Raw genomic sequence first — 20,813 nt, 5'->3', positions numbered from 1 at the left:
AATTAGAGCTACAATATAGGTAATACCAATCTCATTTATCCGACATGCATTCAACGTAGCATTTCATAAAGGCTCCATTGAGTGATGCGGACAAAGCAAATAGTTCCTTGGGGAATTAGCAAATATAGAAAATACTTGGCAGCTGTTGCCATTCTGTTTGATCTTGCTTAAAAGACCTATGGTTCTTCAGACATTTTATGTTTTCCACTCAAGCTTTTGAGATTTCTGCCCACATCTTTATGTCTTCTGTTGACCCTGACCTTACTTCTAGGATTAGTTTATTGAAATGAAAAGGGGTAGGGATTTGTAGAAACAAGGAACTGCAGGTGCTAGTTTACAAAAAAAAGATACAAAGGAGTGTCGGAGTTCCAGAGTACTTAATTACCCCCCCCCAGCCACAACTCCCCTTCCATCTACATTCCTTCCTCTAGCTGTACAATTCACAACTCTTCAATCCTTTTGTCTCACAAATACTGTCTTCTCATCTCTGGCCTTTGTCGAACCATCTACTTATCTGACCCCCCCCCTCACCTGTACCCACCTATGAGGATTTGTCCTGCCCCTCCCCTCTATCAGCTTTCTTTCACCTCTCCCCACAATCAGTCTGAAAAAGGGTTGCATCACGAAGCATCACATATCCATGTCCTCCAGTGATGCTGCCTGACCTGCTGAGTTACTCCAGTACTTTGTATCGTTTTTAGGGGTAGGGTTTTGCCAAATGTCCACCAGGTTTTGGATTTGAACAGCAATAGGTTTTATGGTTCCATCTGCAGTTTTATCCAGACCTGTGCACAGCAGAGTGTGTCATTATTTTGCAGATCTTGAATTGATGGAGCTAGAGTATTTGTTTCAGGCCACTTCAAGAGTTAGGGGAGAGCTGTAAAAGAGATCTTATGTTTGAACAAGTAGAAGGAAATTTCAATTCTGATTAAATATTCATTTGGAAACTTTTGAGGTCAAAAAATGTTTCCATCCTGTGCCAATGGATTTAGTCAGTTTTCCAGTTAAGATTCTCATTTGGGCTTCTGTTAGGAAAGTTGAGATTCGCAAAATCCCTCGAGTGGGGGAGAGAGAGAAGTAGAAACTATTGCAACGCAGTGAAAGGATCAGGGAGAGCAGTCTAATCAAGTCAGTAGCAGGGGGACTGTAGCCATGTTAAGGAGTTACAAGGAACTGCAAATGCTGGTTTACAAAAAAAGACAGAGTGCTGGAGTAACACTGTGGGTCAGGCAGGATCTCTGGAGAACATGGATAGGTTAATGTTTAGGTCAGGGCACTTCTTCAGACTGATTGTGGTGAGGGGGAGAGAAAGATGGGATAGGGGTGGGGCAACACAAAGCCTGGCGAGTGATAGCTGGATACAGCCATATTATTAACGTCTGTTTATAATAGACACGCACTCATCCACAGAATTGCAATTACACTCAAAATGTAAATAATTGGTTGTGACGTGCTGCAGCAGGTCTTGAGAACACGTTAAACGGAAGAAGTCAATCTACAGTATTCAATTTTCCCTTTTAATTCAGTTAAATAAAATAAAAAAATTAATGCCTTAATATTTTGCTCCCCAATGTTAATCTTTCAATATATTTTCCTATTCTACTGGTCAAGAAGATAAAAGAACTAAAATAGCCTTCAACTACTATTCCTGTTATTCCCTAGACTGCAACTATTAAATGCTGTGATTAGTTATATAGTTTAGCAAACTTAATCATCTAATTTAAACCATTTTCTTCCGTGTTAAGTACAACAAAGGATTCAGCAAAGTTTCCTTATAATGTTGAAGTGAAATTAAAATAGATCAGGTAAACCACTAATCAAAAAATGTTAACCTATTTTTCTCTTCTTGGTGTGGAATAACATGTTGTTTATTGCCAAACTTCAGCTTCCCTTTTACCTCAATTCGGATTCCCGTGGGATGTTGACCACAGGCTTCTAAAATCCTGTACAGTCGTGGCTGGTCTGTGAGTCAGTTTTTCCAGCCATACCGTTGTTCTGTAAAAGGAGCAAATCAACTTTTGCTGCAGTACGCTGGATCAAATTTAAGCAATAGCAATATTTAGACTTTCAGCAGAGGTTTTGAAATGATGGCCTGGAAGGAGAATTAAAAAACAAAGCGCTGGAGGAGCTCAGAGGGTCGGGCAGCATCTGTGGAGGGAAATGGATGGACGACGTTTCTGGTTAGGACTTTTTTTCGGACTGAGACTGAAGACCCAAGACATCTGTACATTTCCCTCCACAGATGCGGGCTGGCCCGCTGAGTTTCTCCAGCATTTTGTTTTTTTGCTCAAGACTCCAGCACCTGAGCACTCTTGAATCTTTAAGAGGAGGGTGTTGTCTGTTTGCAAGCTACTATGAACTATCACTGCAGAATCTAGACAAGATTTTATACCATCAATAAACTGAGTGCAATATTGACTGGAACAGTGAAGAAAATCAGATCTTGACACCTCCTCCTGCGTTGACCCATGTTCAGAATTAGGCCATTCAGCCCATCAAGTCTACTCCACCATTCAATTATGGCTGATCTATCTTTTGCTCTCAACACCATTTTCTGGCCTTCTGCTCATAATAGATAGGTGTCTATTAGTACACCTGTACTAATCAAGAATCTGTCAATCTCCACCTTAAATATATCCATTGACTTTGCCTCTACAGCCGTCTGTGGCAATTAATTCCAAGAACAACAATCATCCAAACTTTGCCTCACCCATCCCCAGCCCATCAATTAGAGCACTATTTTCTATTCAAGAGAGTATTCTCTGCATTGGAACTAACAATTGCTGAACCATCATCTATTTAACTATAACTATAATTTTAACATAACTATTCCCTGGCATCACATTAAAAACTGTTTTTTTTCATCTTGTCATCTGGGTTTAAAATTGACATCCACTGTATATTTTACCCACTGAAAACAAGCAAATAAAAACTGGGTAACAAAATTATGCCCAAAGACATGAAAATTTAAGAGTTGGCACCAGCAGCAGTCTTCAAGTTGAAGCTTGAAAATAAATTAGATGTGGTCACAATTCAGTCTTCATTTTAATGTCCTCTCCATTATATATTTAATTTATATATTTTCATTTTATTTTGTTCCTACTTAAAAACCCAACATTAATTAGATCGCAGGGTTAATTGGTGCAGGTAGGTTTTCCACAATTCCTCCTGAGGACTCGACACCTATAAGAACTGGGACTTGAAAATTGTGCCAAGTCTGATGACGCTGTATTCTGTCGCAGTATACTACTACTATACACTTGTACTGTATCTGTGATGCTTATCTGAGATGTATCCCAAGTGCTTACGTGTAGTGATACTTATATTGAAGTGTATACAAAAAATTTTTTCACTGTGCCTCGGTACATGCAACAAATAAAGTACCATTGAAGATCATGTGAAAATAAACCTTATTAGCTCCATCTTTGGTTAGATGATGCACGTACAAAAACAAGTTTATCTCCATTGCAAATGTGACGTCTGAAGTTTATAAAGAGAAAGGCGATGGAAAAATGTCACAAATGCCACTAACTAAATAAAAATTCATAATTCTTTGATATCACATACATAAATCATTGAGTGGCATTCAACAGGCTTTTGTACAGAGTGAATGTGGATAGGATGTTGCCACAGATGGCTATGGACGCCAAGTTTTTGGGTATTTTTTAAAGCAGAGATTGACAGGTTCGTGATTAGTAAGGGCATCAAAGGTTACAGGGAGAAGGTACAAAATGGAAGAACGTGCAGGAAAGTGGGGTGTAGAGGGAAAAATAGATCAACAATTATCGAGTGACAGAGTAACCTTCATGGGCTGATATTCTGCTCCTACGTCTTATCATCTTATGGATAGGCACATGCATATGCAGAGAATGGAGGTATATGGATCATGTGCAGGCAGAGATTAGTTTAACTTGGCTTCATGTTCGGCAAGGACATTGTGGGCAGAAAGGCCTGTTCCTGTGCCATATGAATATAGCAATGTAAGTGAAAGCAATATATGAAGATATATACATATGAATGTGGGGCAAGCAAGGCATTCCATTCTCCAAGCTTGCTGCACCATTTAATAGAATCAGGCATAAAATCAGGGAAGATGTTTCAGATACGAGTTCCTTTGAGAAATCAGGATCTGGAGGCCAATGACTTCCAGAAACATTGGGTGACTGAATCTGGGAAATAACCCTGACTGTTCCAGATCTTTATGAGGAGCCTTGTATTTATCCATTTCAGCATAAAAGATATACCAAAAAATTATATAAAGATACAAAATCTTTCAATTAGCTCCCATGTTCCCAGCCTGATTGATGTTCTGTTGGTATTATGGGACAAAGGCACATAAACTTCTCCATTGTTCACACAGGTGTTAGAAGGCTAGTAATCGTCTTAAGTAGTGGCAGTTGTAAGGCACCTGCTACAGAGGGAAGGCCAATCATTCTACAGCTTAGATAACCCACACTGTGGGTGGCACAATAGAGCAACAGCAGAGTTACTGCCTCACAGCACCAGAGACCTGGGTTCGATCCTAACTACGGGTGCTATCTGCACAGAGTTTGCACATTCTCCCTGCGACCGTGTATGTTTTCTCCGGATGCTCCAGTTTCCTCCCATACTCCAAAGACATGCAGTTTTGTAGGTTAATTGGCTTTGATGTTGCAAAATTGTCCCTAGTGTGTGATGGTCAGTGAACAGGGTGGTTGCTGTGAGGCGTGGTCTCGGCCGGCCCAAGTACCTGTTTCTGCATTGTATCTCTCAAGTCTAAACTCACCATTTTTTCAGTATCTTTGAGGATCAAAACGTTGATAATCAGTGGAAAACATTCTGACTTGAATAGCCAGTTCTTGTGCAACAATATTCCATGCATTTGACCTTCCAGAAAAGTTACTGAAAATTCCATATAGTTACAATTCAAATTCACTTCAAGTTTGTTTCTTCTGGGCAATACAAAAGTGCATTTCCAATGGAAATATTAGGTTGTCTTTAAATTTTAAGTGGATTTTAAGCAGGAAGTCCTGGCTGCAAAATCGGTTCAGAGATAGGTTGTAGCGTTGAGGTGCACAGGTGCCTTTCAGACTGGAGGAAGGCATTCAGTAGGATTTTCAAAGGTTGTTATCAGGACCACTTCCAGATATATTTTACTTTGATTTGAATGTACAGAATGCTATGTCAGCATCTGCATATTTGTAAAACATCCAAATATAGCTAGTTTTTCTTAAGAGGTGAGTGAAGTGATCAACTTTAATGATAAGTGGATAGATTGGAGTAATCGGCAGAAATATGGCAAGTGAAATTTAAACAGGATACTGCAAAATGATACTGTCTCAGTTGGAGGGCAGGAGGGATCACAGATGGGGGACTGTTGGAGGGCAGGAGGGATCACAGATGGGGGACTGAAGAAGGGTTTCGGCCCGAAACGTTGCCTATTTCCTTCGCTCCATAGATGCTGCTGCACCCGCTGAGTTTCTCCAGCTTTTTTGTGTAAACTGCAAAATGATACATTTGGTAGGAAGAATAAGAAAAGTGAATATGATATACAGTAACAATTTTAAAGAGCGCAAGGTACAGACAAACCAGAAAAGTATGTGTATATCTTTGAAGTGGCAGAAGTTGAGAAAACTAATAAATTACATGTGGGATAAACAGAGGTACAGAGTGTAAATCCAATATTGGTTAGGACACAACAGCATCTAATCCAATTATGGTCAATACCACAGAGTGTGGATGTAATGCTCTTAAGGAGGGTGCACTGAAGATACAGTGAAATGGTCCTGAGAATGGAGGGATTTCACTTTCTGTGGGGAGATTGGGAAGTTGGCACTGTTGTTCTTAGAACAAAGAAGGTCGTGAGGTGATTTTTGCAGACAAAGTCAAAGCCAACTAAGAACCTACCTAACCTTTTAGAAGAGTGCTGCAGTTTCTCCTACAAGAAACAACATTCTCTCCATTTTCATCACTATCAATCAAATCCTCTCTTAATCTTCTAAGTTTCTTCAGATACAAGCTCGCCAATCTTTCACCATAAAACAACCTTCCCATCCCAAGTCTGAAGAAGGGTTTTGGCCCGAAACGGTGCCTATTTCCTTCGCTCCATAGATGCTGCTGCACCCGCTGAGTTTCTCCAGTCTTTTTGTGTACCTTCCCATCCCAAGAATAGGTTTAGCAAACCTTCTCTGAATTGTTTACTTTCTTAAATAAGAATAACAATATTATACACTTTATTCCAAATATCGTCTCACCATTGCACTGTTCAACTGAGGCACAATCTCCCTCTGGAATTTTCTGTTTTATATAATCTTCCCCTAACAATGAATAACCTTGTTCAAAAGATGCAGTCATAATTTCAACGTTCTCTCCATTCATAAAGTAATATAAATATTCCAGAAAGATATCAGTACATTTACCAGACGAGATAATCTCATAGTCAAACAGCGTGGGAATGGGCCCTATGGCCCAATTTGCCGACACCAACCAATTTCCCAACTACCTACATTTGGCCCAAATCCCTCTAAACCAGTCCAATCCATGTTCCTATCTAATTGTTTCTTAAACATTGCAATAGTCCCTGCGTCAACTACCTCCTCTGGTATCTTGTTCCATTCATCCAACGCCCTTTGTGTGAAATGTTACCCCTCAGATTCCTATTAAATCTTTCATCCTTCACCTTAAACCTATGTCCTCTGGTCCAGCAAACCCTGTATCCCATTAATGCAAACATTAAATCACATGTTTTATAAGCTCAACTGAGCTTATATAGATGCAGGTGTGGGTATATATAATATATTATGTGCAATCAGAATGGACATCCAAAAATAGGATGGATATTTTATCAGTGATGCGCTTTCCTATTTGGTTTTCTTTATCATACAGCTATTTCCTATTAAGAAAATGTTTTTATAGTTTAGTATTTTCAACTGCAATTGAGCACTGAAAACGTAATTTAACATTTTATGATTCCACATTGCAGCTCACACATAAAATATAGATTTGTAATAATGTCTCAAGGGTGATTATAATATTCCAGGATATGTTTTTCTGGCTTGCAAATTAAATAATGATTTATACTTCAGCATGATATTGTATCAAAAGACTAAAGGGATTTTCAGTGATTTCAACAGAAAAATTAGTGATAAGATAATTGTTGATATCACACTAAAATCAACATCTGAGGTAAAATTACAAATGTTGCTATCCTCTTTTTGTGTTCATAAGTTAAATGAGCAGAATTAGGCCATTCAGCCCATCAAGCCTACTCTGCCGTTCAATCATGAATGATCTATCTTTCCCTATCAATCTCATTATCCTGCCTTCCCCCCATAACACCTGGCACCCACAGTACCAAGCATCTATCATTCACTGCTATAAAAATATATTGTTCTCTACATGCTTCTGTGCCTTTGGAATATTTATTCTGCAAAAAATAATGATTTAGTCATTGGAGCCAGCAGTTGCCAATAGGTGTGGCACAGAAAACATAACCAGCAGCATTTAGTATATTCTGCAATAAAAAAATACCCTTCTTAAATGAATGAAATGCCCAATTAGTCAGTGGTTTGTTGCAATGATAACACTTGAGCATCACTTTGCCTCTTCCAATACAACTAAACACATTATATGCTAATAAATAACCACTCTCTATCCTGCAAAAGTAAAGGCAATGTTAGGCTCTATGAAGAACATTGGAGATAACTGTTTTACCATTTTGCTTTCTGAAGACTAGATATGTGAGAGTTTGTGTATCAAAACATTACTAAATGTCTAAAAGATATTTATCCATGTGAACTACTCGAATGAAAATACGCAAAACAGAAAGCACAAAGTAGTAACAAGGAACTGCAGATACCTGTTTACTAAGGAAAGACACAAAGTACTGGAGTAACTGAGCAGGTCAGGCACCATTCCTGGAGAACATGGATATATGAAGTTTCAGTCCAGGTCCCGACAAAGAAAGGTGACGTTTCGGGAAGTGGCCCGACCCAATACGTCACCTATCCATGCTCTCCTGGGATGCTGCCTGACCCGCTGAGTTACTCCAGCACTTTATGTTTTACTACAGAAACCAAGAAGCTTATTACTAAATATTTGAAAGGCAAAAAAATGAGATAGTAGGAATGTTCATGGATTTTTTTGTTGCAACCATTCATGATTCCTATATGCAAAAGTGTAGAGCACCAATTTAATCAAAAACATGATGTCTATTTATTTTGTGCACACTTTTTACATAGGACAGAGAAATTTGCAAACACATCCCCAACATATTAAAAACATAACTCTCAGCCAATTACCTATAAAGTTAAGATAGTAGGGACTATGATGGTGTATTCTGACTGATGGAATATTATGAAGTTGATGGGAATATTAACTTAGAAAGATAGACAGAGTCTGGGAAAAGGAAAAGTCTTCACAATCGTTAAAACTTTCTCCTGAAAAGTTGTAGATATTCGGTCAATTGAGATTCGCAATACCAAGTATGATGGAACATTAGTTTGCAAAGGTGGCACATATGGATCAAAGGCAGAGCATGGAAATGGCACAGATTACAGACCAGCCATGAAAGACAAAACATGCTCAGAAGGCTAAATAGCTACTTTATCCCTGGGTTTGTGCCTTTAACAGGCAAAAGATAAAGTAGACCTGATAATAACTACATTTCCATATCAAATTATATTAAAGCAGATGAGCATTCACACGACTGGGCACTCTATATTGAAATGCAATAACATTTTACTGAAAGGTAGTTATGTGAAAAGGAAAAAGGAAAGCATTTTGAATTTTTAAAGCAGGTTTTTTCCTGAATATTTGGACAAGTTTTGAAAAATAACATGTGAAGTGTGATGGACCTCTAATAATGGAACCAAAAAACTCCAAATGTTTGGTCCTGTGTGACCTACATTGACTCGTAGTCCAGCCATGCCTTGGTTTAAAAATTCTTATCCTTATTCTCATATCCCTCCAAGCCCATGAAATTCCACTCTCTATAGATGTGCCAACCACACATTGATAGGCCCTCCAATTTTGGTCTGCTGCATATCCCTGGTTTATTTTATTCCACTGGTGAGTTATGCCCTCAGTTGCATAAGGTTTGAAGCTCTGGAAATCTCCCTTTAATCTTTACTTCATATTAAATCATATTTAATTCTTCCCTTCTTTAAAACATTCCAAGAAACTAGGTTCATTGACCAATCTCATGGTCAAAATATCTTGTTCAATAGCTCAGTGTCAAGTTGTTCAATAATCTTTTTATGATATGCCAATATTTCATTTGTTACACATCTGCTATATGTACAAGTTGTTGTTTGGGGTGGTAATGAGACCTGTCAAACTTTCAACCTTGTGTGTTCCTCATCCTGACTGTGGGGTAATATGCAGGAGACAAAATAAAAAGTTGATAAAGTAAAAGGATTCAGTATCCTTGTATTAATGAGTTTGTAGCTCTCAAATTTCTCCTCTCAGTTGTCCAACAATTGTATGTCATGACCAACACAGGTTATGTGTGGCTGAGGAAGGAAATTATTAACACAACATCATCAATAGTTGAAATAAAATCAGTCCGAGTAAATACCTGGGTAATTTCCATCATAAACTTCCGTGTACATTTAGTTACATTTTACAATCATTTTTCACTGAATACTTTCATCACTACTTTCCCTAGCCCCTATGGAAACCCAAAATTCAAATGTTGTAATAATGGTAAAGCCATCAACAATTTAATTTGTTTTCAGTGAACCATGAAATTACTTTTTAAGGCGCAATAACTGAAGCTTGATTTTTTTTTGTCTTGCAACACTTAATTATCTAACAAAAATGTATTAATTTGAATAAAAACAAACCACTTTTACACATTAAATAAAGTGATAAATTTCAAGTTGCGCTTTCAAACGAACTGGCAGCAATAACTCTGTTTTAATTAATTCATAGATGAGTAAAAAATGTTTTAAAGCATGAGTTTAATTTAAATGCATCTGTAAATGTGTGAATTAATTTCAAATTAGTGAATAAACCTGTGAATTAACATAAACTAATAACTTTAAAATAGATATTCTTTGCAATTAATTGTACCATTTATGATGATACATTAAACTCTTATTTAAAACAAAGGTAATATATTATGGTTGTATTAATGGCATTAAACGTATTATGCATTGCACAATGCTAAAATACAATGAGATCAAAGCATACTATTTATCAAGATTACTATTCCATTGTAACTCTGAAAGTGCAAGGACGTTGATATCATGGAGCTGGTCTGGTCTTCCATGCAGTATGGGATCACGGCCAATTAAGGGAATACAGCAAGTATGTTACAGCATTGAACTTGGCTCTGAAGCAAAACTACTTTTCTCTCCCATTGTGGTGCGGTGCTGCTCAGTCAGTGAAGTTGAGAAAAGGGTTTGCACCAGCAACAACTCCTACTTCTGTGGCTCCTTGGTTTCAATGGTGAAACTACCTGTAGGGAGGCCACGTGACCAATGCAGCTCCCCGCCCAGCACCCGCCTGCGGTGACCATTATGACATCATAGTGCCCACACCGGCCAATGTCCCAACTACATTAGTCCCACCATTGTGACATCACGCACACGTCACAGTGGCAGCACACCTTCCCCTGAGAACTTGGGGGGATGAGGCCCCTTTAAGGTGGGGGTGGGGGGGTCACCCTCCAGGTACAGCGGCCACTTGAGCTTCCCGCTGATCAGTGAGTGATTGGCGTAGAATCTGGCTTGGGAATGGGGTGGGACACATAGGCTCACGTTGAGTCTGGCATTGGTGCATGTGGCAGGATGGATGCACTGATGTACGTTGCACATTGAATGCCGCATTGTAAGGCACTCATGTATGTGGCACATTGAATGGCACTGATGTATATAGCTGATTGCACTGATGTATGTGGCACATTGAATGGCACTGATGTATGTAGCTGATTGCACTGATGTATGTGGCACATTGAATGCCTCATTGTATGGCACCGATGTATGTGCCACATTGTACGGCACTGATGTATGTTGCAGATTGTAAGGCACTGATGCATGTGGTACATTATATGCCACTGATGTATATGGCAAATTGTATGCCCCTGATGTATGCTGCAGACTGTACGGCACTGATGTATAAGGTCATAAGTGATAGGACCAGAAGTAGTCCATTCGGCTCATCAAGTCTACTCTGCCATTCAATTACGGCTGATCTACCTCTCCCTCCTAACCCTATTCTTCTGCCTTCTCCCCATAACCCCTGACACCCCTGACACCCATGCTAATCAAGAATCTATCTATCTCTGCCTTAAAAAAGTATGTGGCTTATTGTAATCCACATTGTAAGGGAATTCCCTTGTGTATGTTGCATATTCTATGGTACTGATGTATGTGGAAGATTGTACACCACTAATGTATGTGGCACATTGTATACCACTGATGTATGTGGCACATTGTATACCACTGATGTATGTGGCACATTGTATACCACTGATGTATGTGGCACATTGTATACCACTGATGTATCTGGTACATTGTATACACTGATGTGTGTGGCACATTGTATACCACTGATGTATGTGGCACATTGTATACCACTGATGTATCTGGTACATTGTATACACTGATGTGCGTGGCAGATTGAAAACACTGATGTATGTGGCACATTGTATGGCACATTGCACAATGACACTGATGAGGTCAAGACGATTTCAGTGCCGGAGTAAATGCCCCCTCCCTCTCTCGGGTAATGGATCCCGCTGCCCTCCATTACACTCGCATTCTTCCAGCTGGAAATGCAGCGCCCATAGCTCTGAAACCAGAGCCTCTGTGGAATGGACAGGCAACTGTCAGCTTTAGCACGGCAGCGCCGCTGGAAAAGCGCCCTGTGCAAGAACTCTACTCTGGCAGCTCAAGCCGCCTGCTTGAAGTTTATTTCACTGCACAATCCGCAGTCGTTCGTGGCTAGGGTAGAGACAGTGGTGAAGGTTGCGAGCTTTGCCCAGACCGTCACCAACTGAGATAAAGTTGTAGTTACATTTTTTAGGCACAGCTGAATTTCTGGCTGGTCACACGATTGCCTCAATTGCTGAATGTAATTTTGAAGTATATATATAACTTTTTTTTAGACTTAGTTTAATGATTGTATGCGCAGTGAGTTATCCCGACTGCACGCAGTGTGCTACTCGACTGCATGGTAACATAGACTACAGTCCAGTGAAAAATACACTGTCTTTGTGCTACACTATATAAGAGGCGGTGTGAGCCAAGTAAAATGACACAAATCAGGAACACACGGGCGCCGCACAAAAAAATGTAAAATATGTGGGGTGAAAAAAAGCAGTTGGAACGTTTCATGGAGACAAACTAAATGTTCTGCCAGGAAGTTGAAATATCACTGTATATACTTCTGGGGAACGGAGAGAAAACAACTTTTGAAGTTTTTCAGTGTTTTCTTCGCCGCATTCAGCCCAACAGGAGTCGCTAAACAACGCCAGTTCTCTTTAATAACTGAAAACAATGTTACTCCAACAACTTTAAATACTTCCATGCAATAAATAAATATTTAAAAAAAAAAACGAACTTACCATCTCTCTGTATAGTAGATGATCGCAACGCCTTAATAGAACCACCTTGAGCTTTGATGCCATGAAGGCCAAAGTCAGCAAACACTATAACCAATGTGAATAGCAATAACATTGGGATCTTTATTCCTGGATTTCCACGGCTTAATTAGCAGTAAAATCCTCTTAGGCGACGATTGTTCTTCAAATCTTCAAATCGTTCCGGAAAGTTTGGCGTTGCTCTTCTAACAAGCTTGCTGCATTATTAATACGACGGTAGAACACGTTCTGAGCGTCTCGACCTGCAGAGAACAAGCCCCAAGACTTAAAAAAAGATGCAACAGGTTGATTCTTCGAGTCCCCAGCCCCAGGAGTAAGTCGGATCCGAAATTTCACCCACAAACTATGTCCCGGGGAGATCTCATCTTCAAATAGGGCATTTTCAAAGCGTTTAAAATGCACTGAACCGGACCCTGGTAAGTAACTCTTGACAGCGCTAAAGTAGATGCGGTTTCAAAAACGCAGAGACAGTGATCGGTGCAAATCGCGCGTGTGCTGCCACAGTGCTGGTGAGGAAATAAGCCGGGCAAAGCATAGGGAAACAGCACTTTGCAGTGTAAACAAAGGGAAAAGCATTGCAAGTACAGCCGAGGCTTTCACGTTAAAAGGGGAAAAAAGTCTACACGTAGCACTTTCTGCTTGACGCCGGGAATGTCATCCACAGTGCACAGTCCTTATATGACACAGACTTGGCAACGCACTACTTTTTTTTGCGCACTTCATGGGATAACGAAGCTAATGTTAAGATGCAGCGCTCAAGTTCCCCTGGTCATTTGAGGAGCAATCAGTGCGGATCAGTCCAACGTTGCAAAGCACCATGTTAGCACCAGGTTAAAGTCGGTGTCTGTCATCGCCTGCACCCTCATCCCTTACCTGTTTATTCTTCTGTTTCTCAAATTGATCATCCGGGATTTCCTGGCTGGATGTTTTTTTGCAGGAATTTAAGACACCAGCACCCTTTTTTGAGCAGTCTGATACCTCGAAGTAATGTTAACACATTGCTCAGCCGATTTTTAAAAAATCCATAGACAAGTGGACACAAACAAGAAGAGGCTGCCTGGTGATGACCACAAAAGTGGAGCAGGAGTGGGGGCAAGACTAATTCAGCACATTACCTTCCCTGCAAAACTGCAGTGAATCTGGGTTTTTTAAAAAGAAACTACAGTCGAAAAATCTTACATGTTCACATGTTTTGGCATCATCAGCTTGAGTGTGGTCCTGACCTTCCAACTATTGGAGACCTTTGAACTGTCTATAAATTGTCCATTTATTTGTCTGTGTACTTTTTTTGTATACACTGAACTTTTGTTGTTGTGTATTATGGTTTTTTACAGAATAATATGTTTACATATCTGTTATAATGCAAGTAAGAGTTTCATTGTTCTGTTTTGGGACATATGACAATAAAACACTTGACTTGAACTATCTTTATTTGGACATTATTGGACCAATGCTATATGTCGTACTAAATGTTGTACCCTTTATCTCTGCACTGTGGACGACTTGAATGCATTCATGTTTGCCTTTGCTTTGACCGGATAGAGAGCAAACAAAAGCTTGTCACTGTACCTCGGTACACATGACAATAATAAATTAAACTAAACTGAAGAATATTTTCTGCTGACTTTTTTGTTGTGTTTAGGAGCCCTGAAGGATATCAAATAATCTAGCCCAGTGGAGACAGAAGGAACTGCAGATGCTGGACACTGGGGCTCTGCAAGGATGTGTTCAATGAACAATTTTCAATTAAGGGTCTCGACCCGAAACATCATCCATTCCTTCTCTCCAGAGATGCTGCCTGTCCCGCTGAGTTAAACTCCTGTCTCACGGTGCGAGTCCACCCACGAGTGATCCCGAGTTAAATACAAATCAAACTCGTGGTAATCACGTAGAATTAACGTAGCGGGAACTTCGGAGCTCGTGGACGTAACTTAGCGACATGTTGAAAGATTTCCACGAGTCAAATTTACTCTTGAAGGAAAAATTTGAAACTTTCAAACTCGTTGTAAAACCGTAGTAGCCCTTGAGTTTACCGTAGAGACTCGTGAGTTTACCGTATTAACTCGTGGGTACTATGTGTATGTTTATGTTTTTTATGTTAATTTGTGGAAGCTGTCGGTTTTATTCAGCATTGTCTATGGCCCATCATTAAAATGCATCAGTCTCCGTGATATTGGAGTCAATTCCCCTCAACTGCTTGGCATTAACGGAGAGCTCCCGAAGCAGAAGGCGCCCCGATATGAATAATGACATGTTTCACTTAACTAAACACAAGATCGGACGGCAAACACATATCAAAAGTTAAAACTCTGCGCCCAGTTGGAGAGTGGGGATGGTGGAAGAGGAGACAGTTCACATACACCAGCGTCAAATCCAGTCCCGAGAATTCTTGCAGCTACGCAGTAGGGGAAAAAAAAGTGGACAAAAAAAATATTCCGCTTGGTAACCCGCCCCAGACCTGAATGCCAAAAAATACCGATAAATAAATGAACATGATTTTAAATATCCAGCTGATATTTAATTATGTGAAAGTTTTAACATATAGGTCAAATAAGATAATGGTGTAAGCTCCAAAGACAGGGGTAGGTTAATGGTCTTGGTGCAAATGTCAATGTGTGGGGATTGCTGGCCGGTGCGGATTCGGTGGGCCGAAGGGCCTGTTTCTGCGCTGTATCTGTAAAACTAAAAACTAAATAGGGAATATGAAGGACAATGGGGAAATAGGCCCAGAAATTTCAGTAGTGTGAAGAAGGGTCTGGGCCCGCAACGTGGGGGACAATAAATGGGAAGAGCGGCGTGCTTTGTAACTTTGTCAGTGCCGTAGGTGACTGCTATTCGTATACACAAAGAATTTCACCGTGCCTCATCACATGTGACAATAAATTATTCCTATTCCTATTCCTATTCCTTTTCTCCAGAGATGCTGCCTGAGTTACTCCGGCCTTTTGTGTCTTCCTTCGGTGTAAACCGGCCTCTGCAGTTCTTTCCCACACAGCTTCCATACACGACCGCATAGAGCGCAGGGGACATTTTGGGATGGGATGAAAGCATTTGTCTTCCCAGGTAATGGGAAGCGCGGCTCATCCATCACTGGGTTTCCAACCTCCCAGTATTCCCAACTTGAGATACCGGAGTGCCACGGCGGTTAACGTAATTATACCTAATATATTCTTATATCTTCCAGTGACACGCAGTTACAATCAAATGACTTAAGTTGAAATCCCACCAGGGCGGCGATGGGATGTAAATTGTTATTGGTAATGGTATTAACAAAGCTATGACAGATGACTGTAAAAACATCTGGTTTTCTCTTGATTCCGAGTGCAGGAATCTGACATCCTTGCCCGGTGTGATACATGTGCAATTCCTGGTCGCCCGTAAGGTCCCTGTCCCACTTAGGAAACCTGAACGGAAACCTCTGGAGACTTTGCGCCCCACCCAAGGTTTCCATGTGGTTCCCGGAGGTTTTTGTCAGTCTCCCTACCTGCTTCCACTACCTGCAACCTCTGGCAACCACCTGCAACTTCCGGGAACCGTACGGAAACCTTGGGTGAGGGGCGCATAGTCTCCAGAGGTTTCCGTTCAGGTTTCCTAAGTGGGACAGGGTCATAACGTGACCGACTCTGGAATGGGCGAGCAAGCCATTTGGTCAAGGACATTGGCCTTGTCAATAACAGCCAGATATGTGAATAAATATTTTTTTTTGCTAAACACAATAATGTCGGAGGTCTTCCAGCATTTTATTATTTATTTGTTCAAGATTCCATCACCTGCAATCGCTTGTTTCTCAATGTCACTAAGTTAGGTGGCGTGGCGGCACAGTGGTGGAGTTGCTGCCCCACAGCGCCAGAGCCCGGGTTCAATCCCAATTTATGACTTTGCCATCAGCCAGGCTTGTACTGGAGCTGTCGGGCTGGGGTGACTGTAGGGCTCTGAAAACTTTGTTTCCCTGGGCTGGGATGAGTGTGAAAGGGGTGGTTTCCAGGCAGATCTGCCCAATCAGTCGTCGCTTTTTATACAGTTAAGTCGCGACGGTGGGACGGCTGCTCTGACGGACATACTTGGTGAGTAGAGAGACACACACTGCTATCCCTCTGGTCTATGGACCTTGCTGTCGGGGGAAAAAATAACGTTAATGTTCAATTTACCTAAACTTTTTGTTAGAAGTTTACCAACGTTTTGATGAGAGATAAATTGAGGGAATAAAACAATCTTACTAGACACAAAAAGCTGGAGTAACTCAGCCAAGCCGGCAGCATCTCTGGAGAGAAGGGTCGAAACGTTTTTTCAGTCTGAAGAAGGGACTCGACCAGAAACGTCACCCATTCCTTCTCTCCAGAAATGCTGCGTGTCCCGCTGAGTTACTCCAGCATTTTGTGTCTATCTTCGGTGTAAACCAGCATCTGCAGTTCCTCCTGACACAAAACAGCTTATGCATTTCAATGATTGAACAAATGCAGTTCAAATGGACTTTTGAATGTAATTTTGGAAGGATTTTTTCTTGAAACAAACTGCTCTAAAAGTTTGAAGGAAGGAATTGCAGATACTAGTTTAAACCAAAGGTAGACACAAAATGATGAACTAACTCAGCTGGTCAGGCAGCATCTCTGGAGAAAAGAAATAGGTGATGTTTCGGGTCGAGATCGTTCTTCAGGCTGGGTCTTTTTATAGTGAAAAAAATACTGCATGAAAACATTTTTACCATGTGATGATTTCTCCACACGTCGGTAGTCGTTGTTGGCTCGGGAGAGGAACTTGGTAACTCAGGAGGGGAACTTGGTACATCGCAGAAATGAGAAGTAAACGGCAAACTTAGCCCTACACATGGGAACTTGTTTAAACTCGTGAACATAAACTTGGAATCTCGTCGGCAACCACGAGTTTGATTTTTTCTTTCACTCGTGGGTGGACTCGCACCGTGAGACAGGGCCATTACTCCAGCTTTTTGTGTCTATCTTGTGTTCAATGTCAGCACGATAAAGAAGACATGATCGACTTCAGGAAGCAAAGCAGTACACATGCTCCAGTTTGTATTGACAGTATCAAAGTAGAGATGGTTGAAAGCTACAAATTCCTAGGAGTAAATATCACCAACAATTCATCTTGGACCACCCATGTTGAAGCAATGGCCAACAAAGCACACCAATGCCTCCACTTCCTTTGAAGGTTTAGGAAGTTCAGCATGTCCTCAACAACTCTCACCAACTTCTACAGATGTGCCCTAACAAGTATTTTATCGGGATGCATCACAGCATGATGTGGGAACAGCTCCATCCAAGACCGCATGGAAGTGCGGAGAATTGTGGACGCAGCCCAGACCATCACACAAAACAATTTCACTTCCATTAACTCCATTTATACCTCATGCTGCCTCAGGAAGGCCACCAGCATAAGCAAGGATGTGACACACTCTGGCCATTCCCTCTTCTCCCCTCTCCCATTGGGCAAAAGTTATAGAAGAGTGAAAACGCACATGTCCAGATACAGGAACAGTTTCTTCCCAGCTGTTATCAGGCAACTGAACCATCCTACCACAACTAGAGAGCGGTCCTGAGCTACTATCTACCTCATTGGAGACCCTTGGACTATCTTTGATCGGTCTTTACTGGCTTTATATTGCACTAAACGTTATTCACATTATTCTCTTTATCATGTATCTGTCCACTGAAATGATGACTGCCATCTAATCATCCATGTTAAACACTAGAGGGCAGGCTTAAAGGAGATTCAGTTTATTTTAACTTGGGATACTGCATGAGAACAGGCCCTACGGCCCACCAAGTCCACACCGACCACTGATCCCCACACACAAACATTAGCGATGTTACAATACTTACCTTCAGCTGCGCTGCAGTTCAAAGCCGTGTGCGCGACTTTGACACATTTGAGGGGGAGGGCGGGATTAAAATGCCGTTTTTTCCTGCCTGTCGGAGGCAAACTTTCTCAGGCTGTTAAGCCACTGCAGAAAAATCGTTCCGACTTTCGTTCTCAGAAGTTTAAAAAAAAAATTGTGGGACAATTTAATCGCTGGAGTAAAATAAAAAAGCTATTTCTACCGCCGTCAACGCCTATAATGGGATGGATCTCACGTAGGGGACAAAACAAAATGTAAGTCGTCTATTTTACATATAAACTTGCTTCTTAGGATAGCTTTAATCAAAATTTCCTTGGCAAAAATGTGATTTTGGCCCCATACGAATCGACAATGCTCAGGTCCTGCTGATATGGGGTTCAAATTCACCGCAAATACAACGTTCCAATCGATCGCATTCCACAAAAATCCACTCGCAAGATGATTAAAATGCCCATTAATTTACGGGGATTAAACATTAAATTCCTTCCAATTGGCCTATATATTCCTGACGAGACTTAAAAATCATGTTATATTGTGAATTCTTGTGTGAATGTTATTTGGACACTTAGGCTATTTAAAAATGTTAACCTTTTCTTAAGAAATGGATAGATGTTTAGATCTAGTAATTGAATTTTGTAATTAGCTACAATTAGGTAACTAACTAATTATATGCTTTAATTTCAGGTCATCCAAGTAAGATTGCTTCATATTTGTTTCAGAATGCTTCAATATATAATAACTGAAAATTTCATTCAGTTCTCTTAATTTTTAAGAAAGTTATGGGCTTTTGACTGTCCTCGATCACAGCTTTTGAGAAGTCAATGGAAAAGCAATAGGGAACAAGATGCTAATTTCAGAGTATGATAATGGCCATAAATATTTTAATACTGACGATATGAAAGTGAATTAGGTGTCAAATTAAACTTATTTTTATGCCTTATCTGATGGGATAAATTGCAGACTTGATTTTGTAAATCTCAAAATGTTGTAACATTGCTACAAACATTCTCATACACACACTAGGGATCATTTACAATTTACAGATGCCAATTAACGTACAAACCTGTACATCTTTGGAGTGTAGGTGGAAACCGGAGCACCTGGAGAAAACCCATACATTACAAGGAGAACGTACAAACTCCGTACAGACGTCGCCTGTAATCAGGATTGAACCCAGGTCTCTGGCACCGTAAAGCAGCAACTTTACCACTGCGACACCATGCCAGGCAAATTATACAGAGTGTGGTGGCTGCCTGGAGCTTGCTGCAGCGGGAGGTGGCAGAAGTAGATACAATAGCAACGTTTAAGATACATTTGGACAGACATGTGAAAAGACAGGAAATGGAGCGGTGTAGATCACGTGCAGGCAGCTGAGATTACTTTAGATTGGCATCATGATTGGCCCCTGCTGCTTTGCTGAACTGTTCTATGTTCTGTGTTCATTCACGACTAGTTATGAATTGGTTGTGGGACAAAGGCCATTCATGGTCCATCAAACTCCAGGCAAGCAAAGATTTTATTCGAGCACACTTAAAGAAACTTCTCAAAGCTTGAAACTCATTTAAAGATTTTAGTTTACTTATTTCACAGTAGCTTCTAATATTGCATCTTGTGTAGGTCCACAGAAATTATCTTGGTATGCCAATCCAACTCTAATGTCAAGTGTTCTCTTAACCAAAAAACGACGCTGTGTTGGAGTGACTCAGCAGGTCAGGCAGCATCCCAGGAGAATATGGATAAGTGACATTTCAGGTTCGGACCTTTCTATCCTCGTTACCCAGAGAAGCAGCCTGACCTGCTGAGGTACTCCAACATTTTGTGCCTGTTTTTGTAAACCAGCATCTGCAGTTTCTTGTTTCTGCTAGTTCTCTTATCCATAGAGTTTTGCCTCCGTTCCCCATATCTTCTTCAGAAAATGAAGAATGATTTATCATTGCAATCTTTAGAACCATAGTTTCCACCATTACATTGGCTCAAGTATCATGCCTTCCCACAAACTAGATCTGGTGTACACCAACATTAAAGATGCATATAAAGCAGCCCCCCTCCCCCATATCGGCAACTCTGACCACTTAGCGGTTATGCTCACACCTGCATACAGACCCAGGGTGAAACAGGACAGGCCAACGGTCAAAGAAGTCAGAACATGGCCACAGGGAGCTACCGCAGCACTACAAGACTGTTTTGAAACCACACAGTGGGCCATTTTCAGAGAGGCAGCAACAGATGACAGTGGCATCAACCTCCAAGAATATACAGAATCCGTCATCGCATACATCAATAAATGTATTGAGGATGTAACGGTGGTAAAAACCATCAGGAGGCGTGCCAATCAGAAACCTTGGCTAACTGGGGAAGTGTGTTCTCTACTGA

General features: G+C 40.7%; 1 protein-coding gene across 1 annotated transcript in view; it reads right to left on the bottom strand.

Moving 5' to 3' along the window:
- Positions 1-13,267, bottom strand: part of pdgfd (platelet derived growth factor d) — a 104,537-nt gene extending 91,270 nt beyond the window's left edge. The window contains exon 1 of the mRNA XM_055637054.1: positions 12,551-13,267. Coding sequence (XP_055493029.1) covers positions 12,551-12,662 — 112 coding nt within the window. The 5' untranslated portion in view covers positions 12,663-13,267. The remainder of the gene's footprint in view (positions 1-12,550) is intronic.
- Positions 13,268-20,813: the final 7,546 nt, after the last annotated feature.

Source organism: Leucoraja erinacea, chromosome 6 (assembly GCF_028641065.1).
Source record: "Leucoraja erinacea ecotype New England chromosome 6, Leri_hhj_1, whole genome shotgun sequence".
Lineage (NCBI taxonomy): Eukaryota > Metazoa > Chordata > Chondrichthyes > Rajiformes > Rajidae > Leucoraja > Leucoraja erinaceus.
This window is presented reverse-complemented; position numbering and strand designations above follow the sequence as displayed.